Raw genomic sequence first — 18,075 nt, forward strand, 5'->3', positions numbered from 1 at the left:
TCATCTGCAAACTTATTAAACATACCTCCTGATATTCACATCCAAATCATTTATATAAATGACAAAAAGTGATACACCCGCTGGTCACAGGCCTCTGATGCAAAAACCAACCCTCCACTGCCACCCTCTGTCTCCTATCTTTGAGCCTATTTTGTATCTAAATAGCTAGGTCTCCCTATATTCTAAGTGATATAACTGTCTACCATGGGGAATCTTGTTGAATGTCTTACTAAAGTCCATATAGAAAACGTCCACCACTCTGCCCTCATCAATCTTCTTCATCACTTTTTTGAAAAACTCAATCAAGTTAGTGAAACATGATTTCCCATGCAGGAGAAAGAAAGGACTGCAGATGCATTCCTGATGAAGAGCTTATGTTCGAAATGTCAACTCTTCTGCTCCTCAGATGCTGTCTGACTGACTGTGCTTTTCCAGCACCACCCTTTTTGACTATGATTTCCCACACACAAAGCCATGTTGATGATCCCTAATCAGTCCTTTCCTTTCCAAATATGTGTAAATCCTGTTCCTTGTGTGGCACAAATGCTACTTGACACTTGTCAGCCCAAACCTGGACATTGTCCAAATTTTGGTGCGTTTGAACATGAGTAGCTTTGGTGTCTAAGGAGTAATAAATGATGTCGAACACTGTGCAGACATCAGCAAATGTCCCCATTTCTGTCCTTAAGATAGAGGGATGGTCATTGATGAAACAGCTGACAATGGTTGGGTCCTGGATCTGAGATGACTGATCTCCAACATCACAACCATTTCCTATGTGGCAAATATGTCTCCAACCAGTGGAGATTTCCTTCTGATTCCCATTGATTCCAGTTTTGCTAGGGCTCCTTGATGCCATACTTGGTCAGGTATGGCCCTGATGTCAAAGGCAGTCACCCTCACCTCTGGAATTCATCTTTTTGGTCCATGTTTAGACTAAGGCTGTAATGAGGTCAGGAGCTGAAAGCTTAGCTTCTACCAGGGCCAGCATCAGTGAACAGGCTATTGTTAATAGGTTCTGCTTAATAGCACTGTTGATGACACCTTCCATCACATTTTACTGATGATCAAGTGGAGACTGGAGTTGTAATTGGCCAGATTTGATTTATTTTGGTTTTTAAATACAGGGCATACCTGAGAAATTTATAACACTGTCACCCACCCGACAATGTGGTAACTGTGTACTGGAGCAGCTGCCAAGTTCTGAAGCACAAGTCTTCAGTACTATTGCCAGGATGTTGTTGTCAGGGCCTGTAGCCTTGGCAGTATCCAGTGCCACATCATGTGAAATGAATCAAATTGGCTGAGGAGTGGCATTTGTAATGCTGGGGACCTCTAGAGAGGTCAAGATAGATTGTTCATTTGGAACTTCTGGCTAAAGATTGTTGCAAATGCGCTTTATCCTTTGCACCGATGTGCTAGGCTCCCCATTATTGAGGATGGGAATATTTATGGAGCTACCATCTCCAGTGGGTTGTCTAATTGTCCTCCACGATTCATAACTAAGATATGACACGACTGCAAAGCTTAGATCTGGCCTGTTGGTTGTGGAATCACTTAGCTCTATGTATTGCTTGCTTCTGATGCTATTTGGTGTACAGGTAGTCCTCCTTAGTAGCTGTACCAAATTGAGATGTCTTTCTTAGCAATGCCTGGTGCTGCTCCGGGCATGCCCTTCTGCATTCTTCATTGAATAAGGTTTGGTTCCATGGATTGATGGCTTGTCAAGTGCCAGACTTAAATTCCTCTTCAGCCCAGAGCAGACATCTTTAAGTCAGAGGTGTTGGACCCAGGAGCACAGATTCAAATCTCAGGCCCCACTACTTCTCCTGGCCCAAGCTCTCAAACTGGGCACAGCAGCCCAGCCCCTGATCTGAGTACTGTAGGTCCTTTAGAGTCCTGAGATATCTGATGTGACCCCTGCCCCAGGCTCTGGGTGAATTCAGTATTTTTTTTGTACTTATCACATAGCTAGAAGTAGGAAAAATGTTCTTCTGAGTTTTGAAGGCTAGGGGCTAAATTATAAAGTAGAACATAGAACATAACAGCGCAGTAAGGCCCTTCGGCCCTCGATGTTGCACCGCCCTGTCATGCTAATCTGAAGTCCATCCCACCTACACTATTCCATGTACGTCCATTTGCTTGTCCAATGACGACTTAAATGCACTTAAACTTTGCCTGCAACGGTAGTTGATTCGCCAAGCATTCCATACCCTTACTACTCTGAGTAAAGAAACTACCTCTGACATCTGTCTTATACCTATCTTCCCTCACTTTAAAGTTGTGTCCCCTCGTGTTTGCCGTTCCCATACTTGGAAAAAGGCTCTCCCTGTCCACCCTATCTAACCCTCTGATTATCTATGTCTCTATTAAGTCACCTCTCAACCTTCTCTCTAACGAGAACTGCCTCAAGGCCCTCAGCCTTTCCTCATAAGACATTCCTTCCATACCAGGCAACATCCTAGTAAATCTACTCTACACCCTTTCCAAAGCTTCCACATCCATCTTATAATGCGGTGAACAGAAGTGTACACAATACTCGCAAGTGTGGCTGCACCAGAGCTTTGTACAGCTGCAGGATAACCCCCTGGTTCTGGAACTCAATCCCTCTATTAATAAAGGCCAAAACACTGTATGCCTTTGTAACTACCCTGTCAATCTGGGTGGCAACTTTCAGGGATGTGTGTACATGGACACTGAGATCTCTCTGCTCATCTGCACTCCCAAGAATCCTACCATTAGCCCAGTACTTTGCATTCCGATTACTCCGTCCAAAGTGTATCACCTCACACTTGTCCGCATTAAACTCCATTTGCCACCTCTCAGCCCAGCTCTGCAGCTTATCTATGTATCTCTGCAACCTACTACATCCTTCGTCACTATCCACAACTCCACTGACCTTAGTGTCGTCTGCAAATTTACTAACCCACCCTTCTAAGCCCTCATCCAGGTCATTTATAAAAATGACAAACAGCAGTGGACCCAACACCGACCCTTGTGGCACACCTCTAGTAACTGGACACCAAAATGAACATGTTCCATCAACTACAACCCTCTGTTTTCTTTCAGCAAGCCAATTATTGATCCAACCTGCTATGTCTCCCACAATCCCATTCCTCCACATTTTGTATAATAGCCTACTGTGGGGAACCTTATCGAACGCCTTGCTGAAATCCATATACACCACATCAACCGGTTTACTCTCATCTACCTGTTTGGTCACTTTGTCAAAAAAGTCAATAAGATTCATTAGGCACAACCTACCCTTCACAAAACCGTGCTGACTGTCCCTGATCAGATTATTCTTTTCTAGATGGTTATAAATCTTATCTCTTATAACCTTTTCCAACACTTTACCAACAACTGAAGTGAGACTCACTGGTCTGTAATTACCAGGGTTGTCTCTACTACCCTTTTTGAACAAGGAAACCACATTTGCTATCTTCCAGTCCTCAGGCACTATTCCTGTAGACAGACAATGATGATTTGAAGATCAATGCCAAAGGCTTGGCAATCTCTTCCCTTGCTTCCCAGAGGATCCTAGGATAGATCCCATCCGACCCAGGGGACTTGTCTATTTTCTCACTCTGCAGTATTTCTAATACCTCTTCCTTGTGAGCCTCGATCTCTTCTTGTCTAGATGCAAGTATCTCTGTAACTTCCTCGCCAACATTTTCATTTTCTATAGTGAACACTGTCGAAAAATATTTATTTAGTGCTTCCCCCATCTCCTCTGACTCCACACACAACTTCCCACTATTATTCTTGATTGGCCCTAATTTAACTCTCGTCATTTTTTTATTCCTGACATACTTATGGAAAGCCTTAGGGTTAACCCTGATCCTATCCACCAACAACTTCTCATGTCTCTTCCTGGCTCTTCTGAGCTGTCTTTTTAGGTCTTTCCTGACTTCCTTGTAACCCTCAAGCGCCCTAACTGAGTTTTCACATTTTGTCCTAACATTAGCCGCCTTCTTTTTCTTGACCAGGGATTCCACTTTCTTAGTAAACCACGGCTCACGTGTTCTATATCTTCCTCCCTGCCTGACAGGTACATACTTATTCAAGGAAATGTTCCTGTGTCCCCTAGATAAGCTCCACATTTTTAATGTGCGCATCCCCTGCAATTTCCTTCCCCATTCTATGCTTCCTAAATCTTTTCTAATTGCATCGTAATTTCCCTTCCCCCAGCTGTAACTCTTGTTCGGTGGAGTACACCTATCCCTTTCCATCACTAAAGTAAACCTGACAGAATTGTGATCGCTGTCTCCAACGTGCTCACCTACTTCCAAATCTAACACCTGGCCAGGCTCGTTACCCAGTACTAAATCTAATGTGGCTTCGCCCCTTGTTGGCCTGTCTACATACTGTGTCAGGAAGCCCTCCTGCACACACTGGACAAAAACTGACCCATCTATAGTACTCGTACTGTAGTGATCCCAGTCAATATTTGGACAGTTGAAGTCCCCCATGACAACTATCCTGCCTCTCTCACTCCTATCCAGAATCATCTTTGCTATCCTTTCCTCTACATCTCTGGGACTATTCGGAGGCCTATAGAAAACTCCCAGTATGGTGACTTTTTTCCTGTTTCTAACCTCAGCCCATACTACCTCAGTTAACGAGTCCCCAAACATCCTTTCTACAACTGTAATATTGTCCCTGATCAACAATGCCACACCTCCCCCTCTTTTACCATCTTCTAGAACCTCAAATGTAAATAATTTTGGGAATACCTGAGCTAGGAACAAATTGGCAGATAACAGCAAGCTGAAAGGTTGATGTGGGAGAATGGGTTACAATTTATGCAGCACTGGCATTACTACTAGGGAAAGTGTGAGCTGGGGAGCTGGGGGGCGTGGGTGGGGAAGAGAGAAGAGATGAGACAAGAAGATTTAAGTAGAAGGCAAGAAAATATGTACAAACAAGGAAAATATGATCTGAGCATGGCAGGAATGGATAAATATGTGCAAAGCTAAGAAAGTAACAGATAAAAATGTAGTAGTTCCAAAGACAAAATAGCAAAACAAATGAATTGTACACACAAATAGAAATAAATATGTACGATCTGATAACCATTCGAGATATGACTGTGAAACGATGTAGACGTTAAAGGGCACAATACAACAGTTAGGAAGGAAGTGAAGCCAGGAAAAAGTGCTAGCGTTATTAAATAAGGATGTCATTGGGTATAAGATGTTGCTTGTGGGAATGATGTATAGTCTACCTAATAGTAATCATATTTAGGATGGAAGTGGTACAGGAAGAAATAATGGAGACTTGAGAGAAAGGTATGGTGAGAAAAATGGGTGATTTTAATTTATCAATAGACTGGATGAACCAGCTTGGTAAAGGTAGCCTGAACGATGAGATTGTTATTGGAATAGTTTCACAGAGCAGCAGTTTCTTAGAAACTGATCAGAATGCATGTTGCCAAATCTAGTGGAGTCTGTAATGAGACAAGGTTGATTTTCTCATTGTAAAAACACCGCTAGCTAGCAAGGATCATATGATCCCATAGGAAATTCAATTGGAGGGAGAGAAGAATGGATGCAAGATTGGTGTTTTAAATCAAATAATGGGCAATTATGAGGACATGAAGACAGAACTGGCCAAAATGAACTGAGAAATTAGATGATGAGATAAGTCATAAGAGAAGCGATAGGACAGGCTTGGCCTGAGTTTATTGGAGTTTAGAAGAGTGATGTATTTTTAATATATAATTTGGGGAATATGACTTTCACTTGTAAGATCAGCATTTATTGACCATTCCTAATTGTAAAATTGTGAAGAAGGGGATGAGATGTTTTCTTGAATTGCTATCGTCTGTATGTACACCCACAATACTGGTGGGGAGGGAGCTCCAACATTTTGACGCAGTGGCAGTGATGAACAATGATATATTTCAAAGTCAAGATGCTGAGTGGCTTGAAACTTATAGCTGAAGTTGTCTTGTCTATCTGCTGACTGACTTAATCCTTTTAGATATTAGTGGATGTAGGTTTGGAAGGATGTAAGGAGCCTTCTGAAATGCATCCTGCAGATAGTACACACTACTGCAATGGCAGATCAATAACAAGAGGAGTGAATGCTTGTGGATGTACTGCTAATGTTTTGTCCTGCATGTTATTCAGTTTCTCAAACGTTGTTTGAGCTGCACACATCCAGGCAACTGGGGAAATATTCGGTCACACGCCAGACTTCTGCATTGTAGATAGTGGACAGGCTTTGCGGGAGGGGGCAGGAAGAGAGTTTTGCTGCAGGATTCCCAGTTTCTGATCTGCTGTTGTAGCCACAGTGTATATATGGCTAGTTTAGTTCAACCTCTGGTCAACAGTAACCCCAAAATGGTGAAAGTGAGGACTATAGATGCTGGAAATCAGAGTCAAGGTTAGAGTGGTGCTGGAAAAGCACAACAGGTCAGGCAGCACCTGAGAAGCAGGAAAAATCGACATTTCAGGCAAAAGCCCTTCATCAGGAAAGCCCTTCCTGATGAAGGGCTTTTGCCTGAAATGTCGGTAACCCCAACATGTTGATTACATATATAATTGAAGCATATAACCTCGAGGATTTGACAGGGTGAATGTTGACATTCCCCTTGTAGTCTAGACCTTGGGACATAGTTTAAAAATAACAGGTTTTTCAAGTAAGGCAGAGGATGTGAACTTTTTTTAAAAAAAAACATCGGACAGTTGTGTCTGGATCAGTCTTCTACAGTGAATATTAGAGAACAGGGTCACAAAATATTTTTAAGGCACATGTTAATTTTCGATTTAACAAGGGAATCAATCAAGAGTTTTCATGATTAGGAAGGAATGTGAAGTTATGGCCATAATCATATTTAGCAGGTTCAGTTGGTTTGAATGGCATACTCCATTCATAGGACTGTTTCAACTATTACACCATATGAAGACAACATCTAAATGGATTGTTTACTGCACATGCATTATCTTTCACAGATGGAAGGATTAAGGCCAAAGTAAATGACTACAGGATCTAGCATCAGGAAGAATACCCTTTTCTCCCATTGCCATCGGATGGAAGGAGATGTCCTTCATCAAGAAACCTGAGACTGTGCCTGTCTTGGCCCATATTTCTCCATTTCCTTCCCTTAAAGTGAGATGATTCAAGGTAAAATGAAGGAGCGAATTATGAAGTCACAATACTCATAAGTCAAAATTAAATAAATTATGATTGATAATGAAAAGTTATTGACCTGAAATTCAACTGTTTCTAACCACAGGTGCTGTGACCTGCTGAGTGGTTTCCTTCTGCATATTTGACAACATTTGAAACCAATTTATTTCAAATACCATTAAATGCTGATGAAGTAATCAATTAATCCAATCAAATTATCCTATTTTCATGTACAGATAATAAAACTATTCATAAAACTTCCAATCAAGATTTGGTTATCTTTTTGTGGATCTGTTTTGAATTGTTTAAAGTATTTCACAGGAATATTATCAGTGTAGTATAAAGATTACACCTGTTTTAATCATGTCTTCTCATTTCTTATCTTCCAGTGCATCTATGCTGAGCGTATTTAAAGTGTATTTTTAACCACTGTTTGGACCTGGTATGACACATCTTCATTGGAAGGTGATCTTGAACTACACCTTCTGGCTCAAACTCAGGGACATTACCATTGTGCCATAAGATCCTATGCAAGGTGAAATGCAATGTTCGTATTGTGGTCAGAAAGGTGCTTCAATTATTGGCAAGATAATATGCAATTTGCAAATCATAAACACTAACACAATCCACAAAATGGATTACCTTGATAAGTTGATTCACATTTATTTTTCAAATTTCTAACATTCTAAACATGCTTTAACACTTATTGGTCACATATTTCTCAAAAGGTAGTCAAGTTATAGAGTGGAGCAAACAGAAATCTGTAAAGAAGCCATAATGACATTTCACAATTTCCAATACATGGGAAAAAATGTTGTACACCTTTTTAAAAAACAACAAAAGACCTGAAGTTTGATTCTGTTGCCCTGTACTCGATGTAAATAAGCAGAGATCCTTTTATAGCTGAAAGAGAAATGTTTGCTATCAAAAGGTTAAACTGAAGTGACATCATGTCTCCCTGATATATTCAAGGGATCTTGGGAAAAGCTAGAATTTTTTAAAACTGTGTAAGCTGACCATATTTTGTGGTACAGAACAACCTCGACTATCCAAACAATACAGGTGGGGAGTATTTTGTTTGGATAACGGATAAAGTTTTTACGGGAACCTTGAAATCTTGTTCAGATAACCTAGGTTGTTCTGTAATTAATTTTTTTTGAAGAACCAATCAGCTTCAGTTTACATGTTTAACTATTTCTGACAAAGAAAAGGTAGCTCATTGGTTATATTGTTGCAAGTGGGAACCAGCAGTACTTGATGCAATTTATATCAAGGAACAATGCATCCAGATTGTTTAAAATAAATTGTAATTTTAAGACATAGTATTTCAAGCTCACTGAGCAGCAAATCATCAGCAACATTTTTAACCACAGTTTAAAATGTTTTTCCTGCCTTCATTGATCCTATAATATTCCACAATGCATTGGGGAATGACAAGTTTGCTTGCACCTCAACAACTCGTGACTGTAATAAGTGATGTAATTTTGTGAAACAAATCAAACTATAACAGGAAATGGTTATTAGTGTGTCCGTTTGTTACAAAACAAGAAAACCAAAGTAATAATCAAAATGTGCTGATGCTAGTTTTATACTTGTGTGTGGATTCAGGGGCATATTTTGAAATTACAGAATTTCCTGCTGCTAAGTCATATTTTCTTCATTGAAAAAAATGGAAAACTACTGTATATTCTCAAAATACATGTCACATTAAACAAACTACAGGAATGGAAGTTGAGGGATGAGCGACAATCAATGTGATTTATTTATACTGGGCATTTATAAAATGATCCTTTCAATTTCAAGTAGATAATTAATAGTGAACTAGTATACATGCTGCAATGTTTGTTTAATGAACAAAGTATTCAATTTTTGTTTGAAGTAGATTTCTACCAAATTATAAAAATGTGCTTTACCAAAGTGGTGAAATCCAATTCAATATGTGGTTTTAAAAATGGATTGGATGACTTCTTGCTAGGGTTAAGGACCAGGGGACTAATTTATTAATTTCAAAGGTATTATGGTCAAATGATTTCCTCCTGGGCTGTCAGATTCTTTGAATGCTAGCATGAATAATTTTTTAAGAGCTTCTGGAAGAAATATACAAATTACTAGATCTTTCTGCTTTTATTTTTGCTAAGGTTGCACACGACTGGTGATGGAGTCTATGAAACACCTTAACCCTCATAATAAAAGAGTGGTCAAATTGTTGAAGTTGTAAGCTGGAAGATGCAGCTTCTTTTCAGATGGGAAGACACTGCAGAACTCATGATATAATATAAAAAAAAACTTTACAATTTCTAAAATATGGTAATTGCACATGAGTTCATATCAATGCATGTGAAAATGCTGTTCTAAATAGTTTTAGTCTGTATACTTAATGTTCTTTGTCAAATAAGTATGCCCAGTGACTTAAGCTGAATTAGATGAGCACCGTTCAACAAAGCACCAGTACCATCAGCCTGTTTGAATATGATACCAACACAACTGTGTTTAAGAGTCAAGATACTAGTTAAAGGTGAAACACGGTAAATCAGTGAGCAGTTGTGCAGAAAGGTTAAGATTGTGAAGAGTTACAATTGGCGAGCTGGTTCAGGGCAGCGATGCTTCATTTGGTGCTGCCCCCAAATTGCTGCGTATGTTGCAGACCATAAGGGGCCATATGAGCATCTTTAAAAAGTGTCAAATTTATTATTGTTGATCATTCACTTATGTGCTGATAATTTCACATTCCTATATATGTAACGCTTCAATTTCAAAACTGAAAATTACTCACTTTTGAGGGTGCAGCTGCAGAATGCTGCATGATTTACTTAAATTATTACAGCTAAATTAGCACATTTATTTTCATTAATAAATGTTGATTCAATTTAAATGAGGTAGCAATATTCAGAGAGCCAAACAAGAAAATGGCAAATATGATCTGTGGCTTCAAAAGTCAAAAATAGTTAATTTCACATAAACTGAAAGGTGTAATAACTGTCATCTCCACCGATAATGCTTAGAGTAGCTAGCGATGGAATGTGTGTAAATAAGGTTAACGGCATTGATTTTTCAATTATAATAGTGGCAAATTCAGCTCATTTAAATTACCATTTAATCACTGACCCTTAAGATGCCTACCAGGGAATATTCCCCCCCCCACCCTTGGAAAATTAGGCTGCAACGTCAGATTTCTAAACAACTGAGCTCTGGCAGAGAATTCTCCCTGTAATGACGAAGTTGTGTTCATTGATTTTTTTGGAAATAGCCAAGAACAATATAATAATTCTACTGTAGGTGCGTGTTCCTCAGATAGCCCTTATTATGTAAATAATCTTTTTACACACACCAACGGTCAACTAATCCAAAAGAATGGAAGTGTTTGTCACAGGATTAACTTTGTAAATTAATACATTTAACCCTGCTCTTTTCATTTATTTAAAAGTAGTGTCTTATAAGCCAAGATCATCTTATGGTCCAGCAATAAATGAAGGTGTACTAAGCATACAATAGCACCAAAAATAGCTCCTTTTCTCAGTCATGTTAAGACAGCATTTACATAGTAAACTGAGTTAGTGTGCTTCAGCCAACACACACAATTAAGTTTCACCAGAATTATGAGTTTAAAACATAATCAGTAGCTATGCAGAATTGTTAAGAAAATGCTGATACATTCAAACAGCAGAGTGCTTAATTAAGATGTCCAAATTTATGTAAACAGCAAAAAAACATTTCCACATTATCCCTTTATGACTTTAAACAACAGGATGTCACGAGGTAGTTTTTCCAAACTGTCATTTGTGTAAATTATGCATCAACTATTACAAGACACATTCCACAATTCAACAAAAACACAATTCACAATAAGCAATATGAAACTGATACTCAGATAATCTGGTACCTTGTGCCATTGACTGGCGCTTTCCAGAGACATTGTGCTTTTCTCATGGACATATTTGGGATATCAGAACATTCTTCTACGTAAGTGTTAAAATTATTTATAAACAATGAAACATCAGGACACTTGTGTAGCATTCTATCACAATCCATTTGTTCAGTTTGTAGTTACATGTTATGTATTATGTTTTGGGTGCCAAAAATGTTTTGCTAAGTAGCACAATAATTTTCAATTCTTTTCATGCTAAATCATATTGATTTTGTAATATTTACATTTTGTTCATATTCTTAGTTAGCTAGTATTATCAAGTTTTTTTAAAAGATAGAAGTCAAAATACAATGTATGATTAGATTGATATTAAGCATGTAAAAAGTACTGTGCATATTATCAAGAACTCCAGTACCAGTGAACTGTTTTAAACAAATATTGTAATAAATTGAAATTCTTTCATTTTGCAAGACTAATGCTGGAGCTTGTATTCATAGAACAGAACATGGAGACAGATCTCTGGTACGGATCCAGCTGATAAGGCTATTGCTACTCCTGACTCATGGTCTTTTGCTCAGTATTTTTGACAGTATTAGTATTTGTACATGAGGTTTAAGATTTTGCAAAATTTATGTTTCAAATATACTGGATTTACAATTACAGATTTAATAGCACTGAGAATACTTCATTAGCAGTTCAAGAAAGCCTACTGCTACTTTCTCAAGGGCAACTAGGGATGGATGATAAATGCTGGCTTGTATAGCATGTACATATGCCAAGAATGGATGAAAAATAGAGCTTCTGCACCAATGGTCCCTTAAAAAAAATACAAAAAAGTTAACTCTTGCATCATATTAAATAGTCATTAGAAAGATTTGCCATGTCTCAGAGTGATAAACCATCAGCTTAATTAGCTTTTGTGCAAAAGTAAAGTGTACCTGGGCATTCACATTACTAAGAATATTTAAAATAATTTTTTGGTATAAATGAAAGAGGAAGCTAAATTTAAATTAATCTGAAACTTGATGGTTTCAGTTTATGATTTGATGTTGAAGAAATATTTTGACAAAAATTAAGGACAACGTGGAAATGGCAAATCTTTGGTGTAATAACACAAAAGATCTTATGGAGTGGTAGAGTAAATGACTATTTATTCTGAAGCAAAAGTCTGAAAAATTGTCATAAATGTGCTTTTATAAATAACATTCAACCTTGACTGCTAATTGTAAGATTTGTACTGCCAAGAATGATAAGAAATAACATTCAGGCTCAAACTAAATGAATATTGCTGATTTTTTAAAAAAATAACTTGCATTTGACTTCTGAGCCCTAAATTTGTCCACAAAAAAAAAAGCTTTCAGCATAAAGTTAGTTTTTCCAGTGGGTCACAAATTTAAATATAGATCCCTGAGCTATAAACTGCATTGCGTGCAAGGCAGTGTTGACCCTTGGAAAAACCCAGACTTTATGTTGCCATATAATGTAGTTGTCATTTAGGATCAAACATCTTCTAGAAACACTACTTGTTTCTTTAGTTTCACTATACACCATCTTTCCCCCCTTCCTGCTCTAGGATACATAGCAGGACTGATTGCCGCTTATCATCCTGAGAAAGAGATACATTTTCACAAACATCTAACTTGAAAATTTAACGCAATTAAAAAAGTAAATAATTAATTTGTGGTTTACTTTCACCCACATTCACAAAAAAACTTGTAAAAGATAATTAAAACAAAGGTAGAAATGAAATTCAAGTTTAAAGAGGGATTCTGCTTTGAAGGTCTGGATTAATGCTATATTTGAAGCAAATTGATTAATATATGGAACTGACAACTAACTGTCATGCCTCTCTATATACATTCCAAAACACATGCACAGTAATGCAAAATTTTAGTTCCGTACACTTGATACCTGTAATGCATTTCAGTTTCTTCATTTTTGCTTGTTAACTTATTGTTTTCTGTGTTTCACATTTACCAAGTAGAGTTTGGAGAATGGTCACAACTAATTGTAATGTTTCTTAGTAAAACAGTTCCGTGTTTGTATTAATACATAAATTAATGCACGAATCTCTTTCATCAATGGCTTTCATGGCACAAATTTATCTGGGAAGGTGGAACAATTTGTCAAAAGAACAGTTCTATGACCATCAGCGATTGCATTCTGCGATTTACCAGAATGTGAGATGTAGAAATGATAAACAGATATTGCAGGTTTTCCCTCTTCTGCTTCAGATGTGGTACAACATGTTCCACAATTATCAATTTTAAAGTGTTAAAATTAACCATAAAGTCAAATGCTTAGTTCTCAGTGATACTCATTCATAACATTCTGGTTGAAAAGCAAAAGCTAAAAAATTCTATGATTTGTCTGTATATATTATTTATTCCTCAAATGAAACAGATTCTCCAAATTAAGTAGGTCATAGATTTTTTTGTTTTTAGTGCCAATGTTGCTCTTTACATTGGTTGGCAGTAAAGGGGCTCCATATCATTTAAATATTTGTTGACTGCTCCAAATTTATAGTTCATGAATTAGATCACCAAGCTTTCTAGTTTGGGCTCACAATTATATCTGTATTAACACAGCAGCCTGCTAATTTGGCTCTACACTTAAAATAGTACAACACATTATGATAAAAGGCTATGAATCAATACAGAGAAAATCCCATACAAATGTTTCCATTGCAGCTAAGAATTAAAGTCTAACAAAATTGACGTGCCATTCGAGTCAGGGTACAAAGCCAGCGCTCTGCTAAGTACCAGAAAACAACTATCCACTATTTTACTTGGCAAATGTTTCCCACATTTTCATATTTCCAATTTCCCAGCAATGTTCATCTTGCATTTTTTAATGTGTGTAAATAAGCAAAAATGTGAACACTTTTTAAAATCTATGTATAATAATGTAATTTAGACCATCGATTCCCTGAAAAAAATCCAGCCTTCAATTGTTCCCCTCAATTGCAATGTTAAAGAAAAAGATACTTAGTGGTTCAAAATTTCTACTTCTAAAACTAGTTCATCTACTTTCATCATAATACCTGAGTAATTTTCGTATGCAAACAACACATTCACTTTACCCTGTTTTAAAACAAGTCTTAAAAGACTTGGTGGCGAATAAGATGAAGACACCTGCATATAAGAGTTCAGGTATGCTTATTTTGAGCACATTATGCCAAAAAGAATTATAGCCATTCTTAAAATAATTGTTAGATTTTTGATTTAGTCATCATCTCCATATCAATGCATGAACATTTTAGACAATTCTTTTGCAAACTGATTACACCGGCAGGAACTTATGCAAAACAAGTCAATACTTTTAAACAATCTTAAATATTCTCCATCAGAAACTAGTCCAGAAATTTGAAACAAAGAACCATTAATCAACCAATTAATCTTTTGCCTTAAAATGAGCATATCTGGAGTCTGACTGCAGGAATGATTGAATTAATGAGATCATAAAGGACAGGGAGCTAAAAGAAGACCTCACATAAAAAGGTTTTCTTGCTTATGATATAGTTAATGAAAAAAATATAAAAACAATTTAGTGGTACAAAAGGCACCTACAAATCTTCCCTGTGAACATTGTGGTAAGACGTGTCATATAGAATTGATTTCACATAGAACTCTATGTAGTAGGTCAAGGTTGGGGGCATGGCAGGGGCTGGTGTTGGTTTCAGTAAACAAGTTCTCTAGCTATTTTAAACAGTTCACTGCACACTAATAAAATCCAAAACTTAACCAACACTTAAAATCCTCATCCACTGCATGTATATAAAATGCACTAAGCAATTTTCTGTTTAATTTGATTAATTAACACATTAATTTTGAAATCACATATCTGTCTGCTATCTCCCAAAATATCATTAATTTGGTGAATGGGAAGCAAAATTTCAGGAAGTACTTAGTTACTTTGTCAGATAACAGGGAACAATCATGTAACTTCAGAGGGAATCCTTCAAAAGAGATAGATCGAGAATGGAATAACTGCAAAAAATGTGCCATCTCAGAGTGTAGCTGTTGCCTATGTACTAATAAAGTTAAATGAGCTACATGTAAGGGAATTAATAGGTAATGGGTGTAGCATCTTTCCACCCTGGAGGCTTCCTGCCTCTATTCCTGATGAAGGGCTTTTGCCTGAAACGTCGATTTTCTTGCTTCTCGGATGCTGCCTGACCTGCTGTGCTTTTCCAGCACCACTCTGATCTAAACAATGGGTGTAGCATGCTGTAGCATTGATGTATCATATTTTCCAAAGTCTAAACTACCCTGAAAAGTGTGTGGGGATAAGAATGGTGAATTGGTGGTGATCTCAAATGTGTGTTACTGAAATGATTTAAATATGTAGCTTACTGAGATGATATTGAATCAAGCCACTGAATTTCAGCTGATTTACCAATATCGACTGACTTCAGTGTGTTTTTGGCTTGTACAAATAATTATACTCTGTTTACTTACAGGCAAAACCCAACTATCCACATTTTGTGGTCAGCAAAGAAAAGGCACTAGCCTCTAACTGTGAAGAAAGGCACCCACAAAGATCAGCTACCTTTCTGTCATAGTTTTCTCTTTGCCAAATGGTAGCTTAAATCTGGGGAATAGCTTGGTGTTCTGCAGCAGTGATGACATCAAGCAGGTAAAGCAGCTAATTTAAGTATTCACACACAGAAAAACAGGAAGTTAAACCAGTTAATATTCAAAATTTTTAATTTAAGTTTTCAGGTATTGAAATAAATATTTATGATTGTTTTAGCTTCTAGCTTAATCCAAAGATAAACAAGCTTTTAAAGAATTTTGTTTTAAGAGATATGGAAATTTTACCAGAGAAATTTGATATTGTATGAATATAAAATTAGTTTTTCAGGGTCAGTGTGAGAGTTAATTATTATTTAAAGATGGTCTAATTAAAAAAAAATTATGCCTCATTCAACAAGGTGCTACTCTTTAAAGGGTTTTTTTTGAAACAGCAAAACTGACGGTGAGATTGTGAAGGTTCTCATCAATTTAATTGATTGGTATTAAATTCAGATGAAGAGGACCTCAACAGCATACTCTTGGAGAAGCATGGAATCACCGTCAGCAACTTTTGGATTTCCACGTACTTCTGCACATATGCATATTTTAGAACTTGCTGCCAGTAATAATAGCAAACATGAGTAGTTTTGCTGTCATTACTGCTACAGGATCCAAGCCAGTATGCAGCATTGTATTTCAAAACGGGTTAAAAATCACTGGACAGTTTCAGTTTCCTTATATCTAAAACGATTTAGCAGAAGCTACATAAATCATAAGGACATCTTTGTGACAAAATGTTTAGCAAGCTTTTTTAGTTTTATGAAATGAGGTGAGACAGCATGCATCACTTTGAGCACATTGCATTGCATCATTTGGTTGTCAATGCAATTAACAGCACCATTTTGTTTCCAAATGAAAACATTTGCCACACAGTTTTTCCTGAAGACAGTGTCATTTCAACTAGATCCAGGATATTCCACAGTTGGTGTTATTTAATCAGAAAACCATTATGAGTGCAGTCTACTTGATCAATCATAGAATTTTTATATTTAAAACCCAATTTTACTTTGTTAGCAGAGGTAGGTTATTTAAAGACAGCAGCACTCACAAAAGAGTGGTGTTGACGGGGAAGATAAATAGGTGCATGCACCTTGGAAAGCAATGCTGCCTTGTAGTTCAACATTCTAAAATTTGAAATAAAGCATCAAGTCAAATCGCTTTCTTTTAAATGATGCATGTGAGAATAAAATTTTAAAACTCCCATTTAAGTCCTTAAGCTGTTATTCTTAATCAAGGATTTACATACACTATACTACTGGTTGACATTTTAAAAATGCAATGTACAGTGAATGGGAAATATATTTATCGTTTTGAATTTTCAATATCTTTGGCTCTTATTTTAGAAATATACAGCTAAACATCCTGTTGTTGCTGTAGTAATGACCTGCATGGAGAAACTCTAAAAAAACTTAATGACATCATTAATATTCTAGTATTATCATCAGGACATTTTGGTTTACAATAAAGAATATCCAAGATGGCATTGCTTCTTTAAATCATCTACATCATTTCCAACTGTATTGTTAGTTTTAAAAAAGGCTATATAAAGAAAATCAATTACATTTTCCAATTAGAAGTCAACTATGACAGTCTCATCAGTAGGAATATGTGTTTGAAAGTAGCACGGTTAGAGCACCTGGATGCGTTTTATTGCACCATCCACATTTAAATCCTTCTGTAGGATCCCCACTGAGTTTGTGTAAAAAAAAACGACATCCACATAAAAAATATAGAAAGTGTTAAAAATAAAAGCTCTTGCAAATACTGGAAATGAAGAAGCAACTAAAATTTGCAATCGATATGCTTACAATTAGTACCGATTTGTTGCAACAAGGCAGCAGCTTGCCAGAATGGACCACTTTAGTGACAGCCTTAAGGCATTTGAAAATGAAAAGAGAGACACCTAACTAATGTCATCTCATTATTGAGGTAGTCTTAATAAAACATTTTGCTCAGCCCCTCACCCAAAAATATAAAAAAAATTCAACTAGAACTAAAATGGCAATACTGTAACATTAACACCCTACACACCGTAAACTGCAAGGAAAATGCATTAACTGCATTGTACAGAAGCATGTGCACTGTGTTGAAGATCATACATTCAACTCTGTCGTGAAATAAATAGATAAAGTAAAATATAGCTGCTGTCAGAATCACAGGGTTTCACTCTCCACCTGAGGATTTTCCCTGCTCTCCGAATCTTGGCCGACTTTTCCCCTCCAAATTCCTCTCCACCTGAGGCACCAAAGTAAGGCATGGCAAATTCAAAAGCCACTCATCGATGGCTCATTCTTTACTTGCACTGGCTTTACATGAGTGCAGAACTGCTTTGAAAAGCAAAGGCAGTTGTTCCAAAGGAATATTGACCAGTTTACCTGCAATAAAACAAATGATTCAGTATGAATTAGTTATTTTATGATTCACAAGCAACTGATCTTGTTCAATTATTTATATCACATTAAACCCAATTCATTGCTTATCTCAATTTATTCCAGA

General features: G+C 36.9%; 1 protein-coding gene across 5 annotated transcripts in view; it reads right to left on the bottom strand.

Annotated features, from left to right (window-relative positions):
• Nucleotides 1-7,756: 7,756 nt before the first annotated feature.
• Nucleotides 7,757-18,075, bottom strand: part of LOC122564841 (nuclear receptor subfamily 6 group A member 1) — a 371,801-nt gene continuing 361,482 nt past the window's right edge. For all 5 annotated transcript variants that reach the window (XM_043720166.1, XM_043720165.1, XM_043720172.1 and 2 more), the window contains one exon: nt 7,757-17,954. In XM_043720166.1, coding sequence (XP_043576101.1) covers nt 17,866-17,954 — 89 coding nt within the window. In that variant the 3' untranslated portion in view covers nt 7,757-17,865. The remainder of the gene's footprint in view (nt 17,955-18,075) is intronic.

The sequence above is a fragment of the Chiloscyllium plagiosum genome, chromosome 30 (genome assembly GCF_004010195.1).
Source record: "Chiloscyllium plagiosum isolate BGI_BamShark_2017 chromosome 30, ASM401019v2, whole genome shotgun sequence".
Lineage (NCBI taxonomy): Eukaryota > Metazoa > Chordata > Chondrichthyes > Orectolobiformes > Hemiscylliidae > Chiloscyllium > Chiloscyllium plagiosum.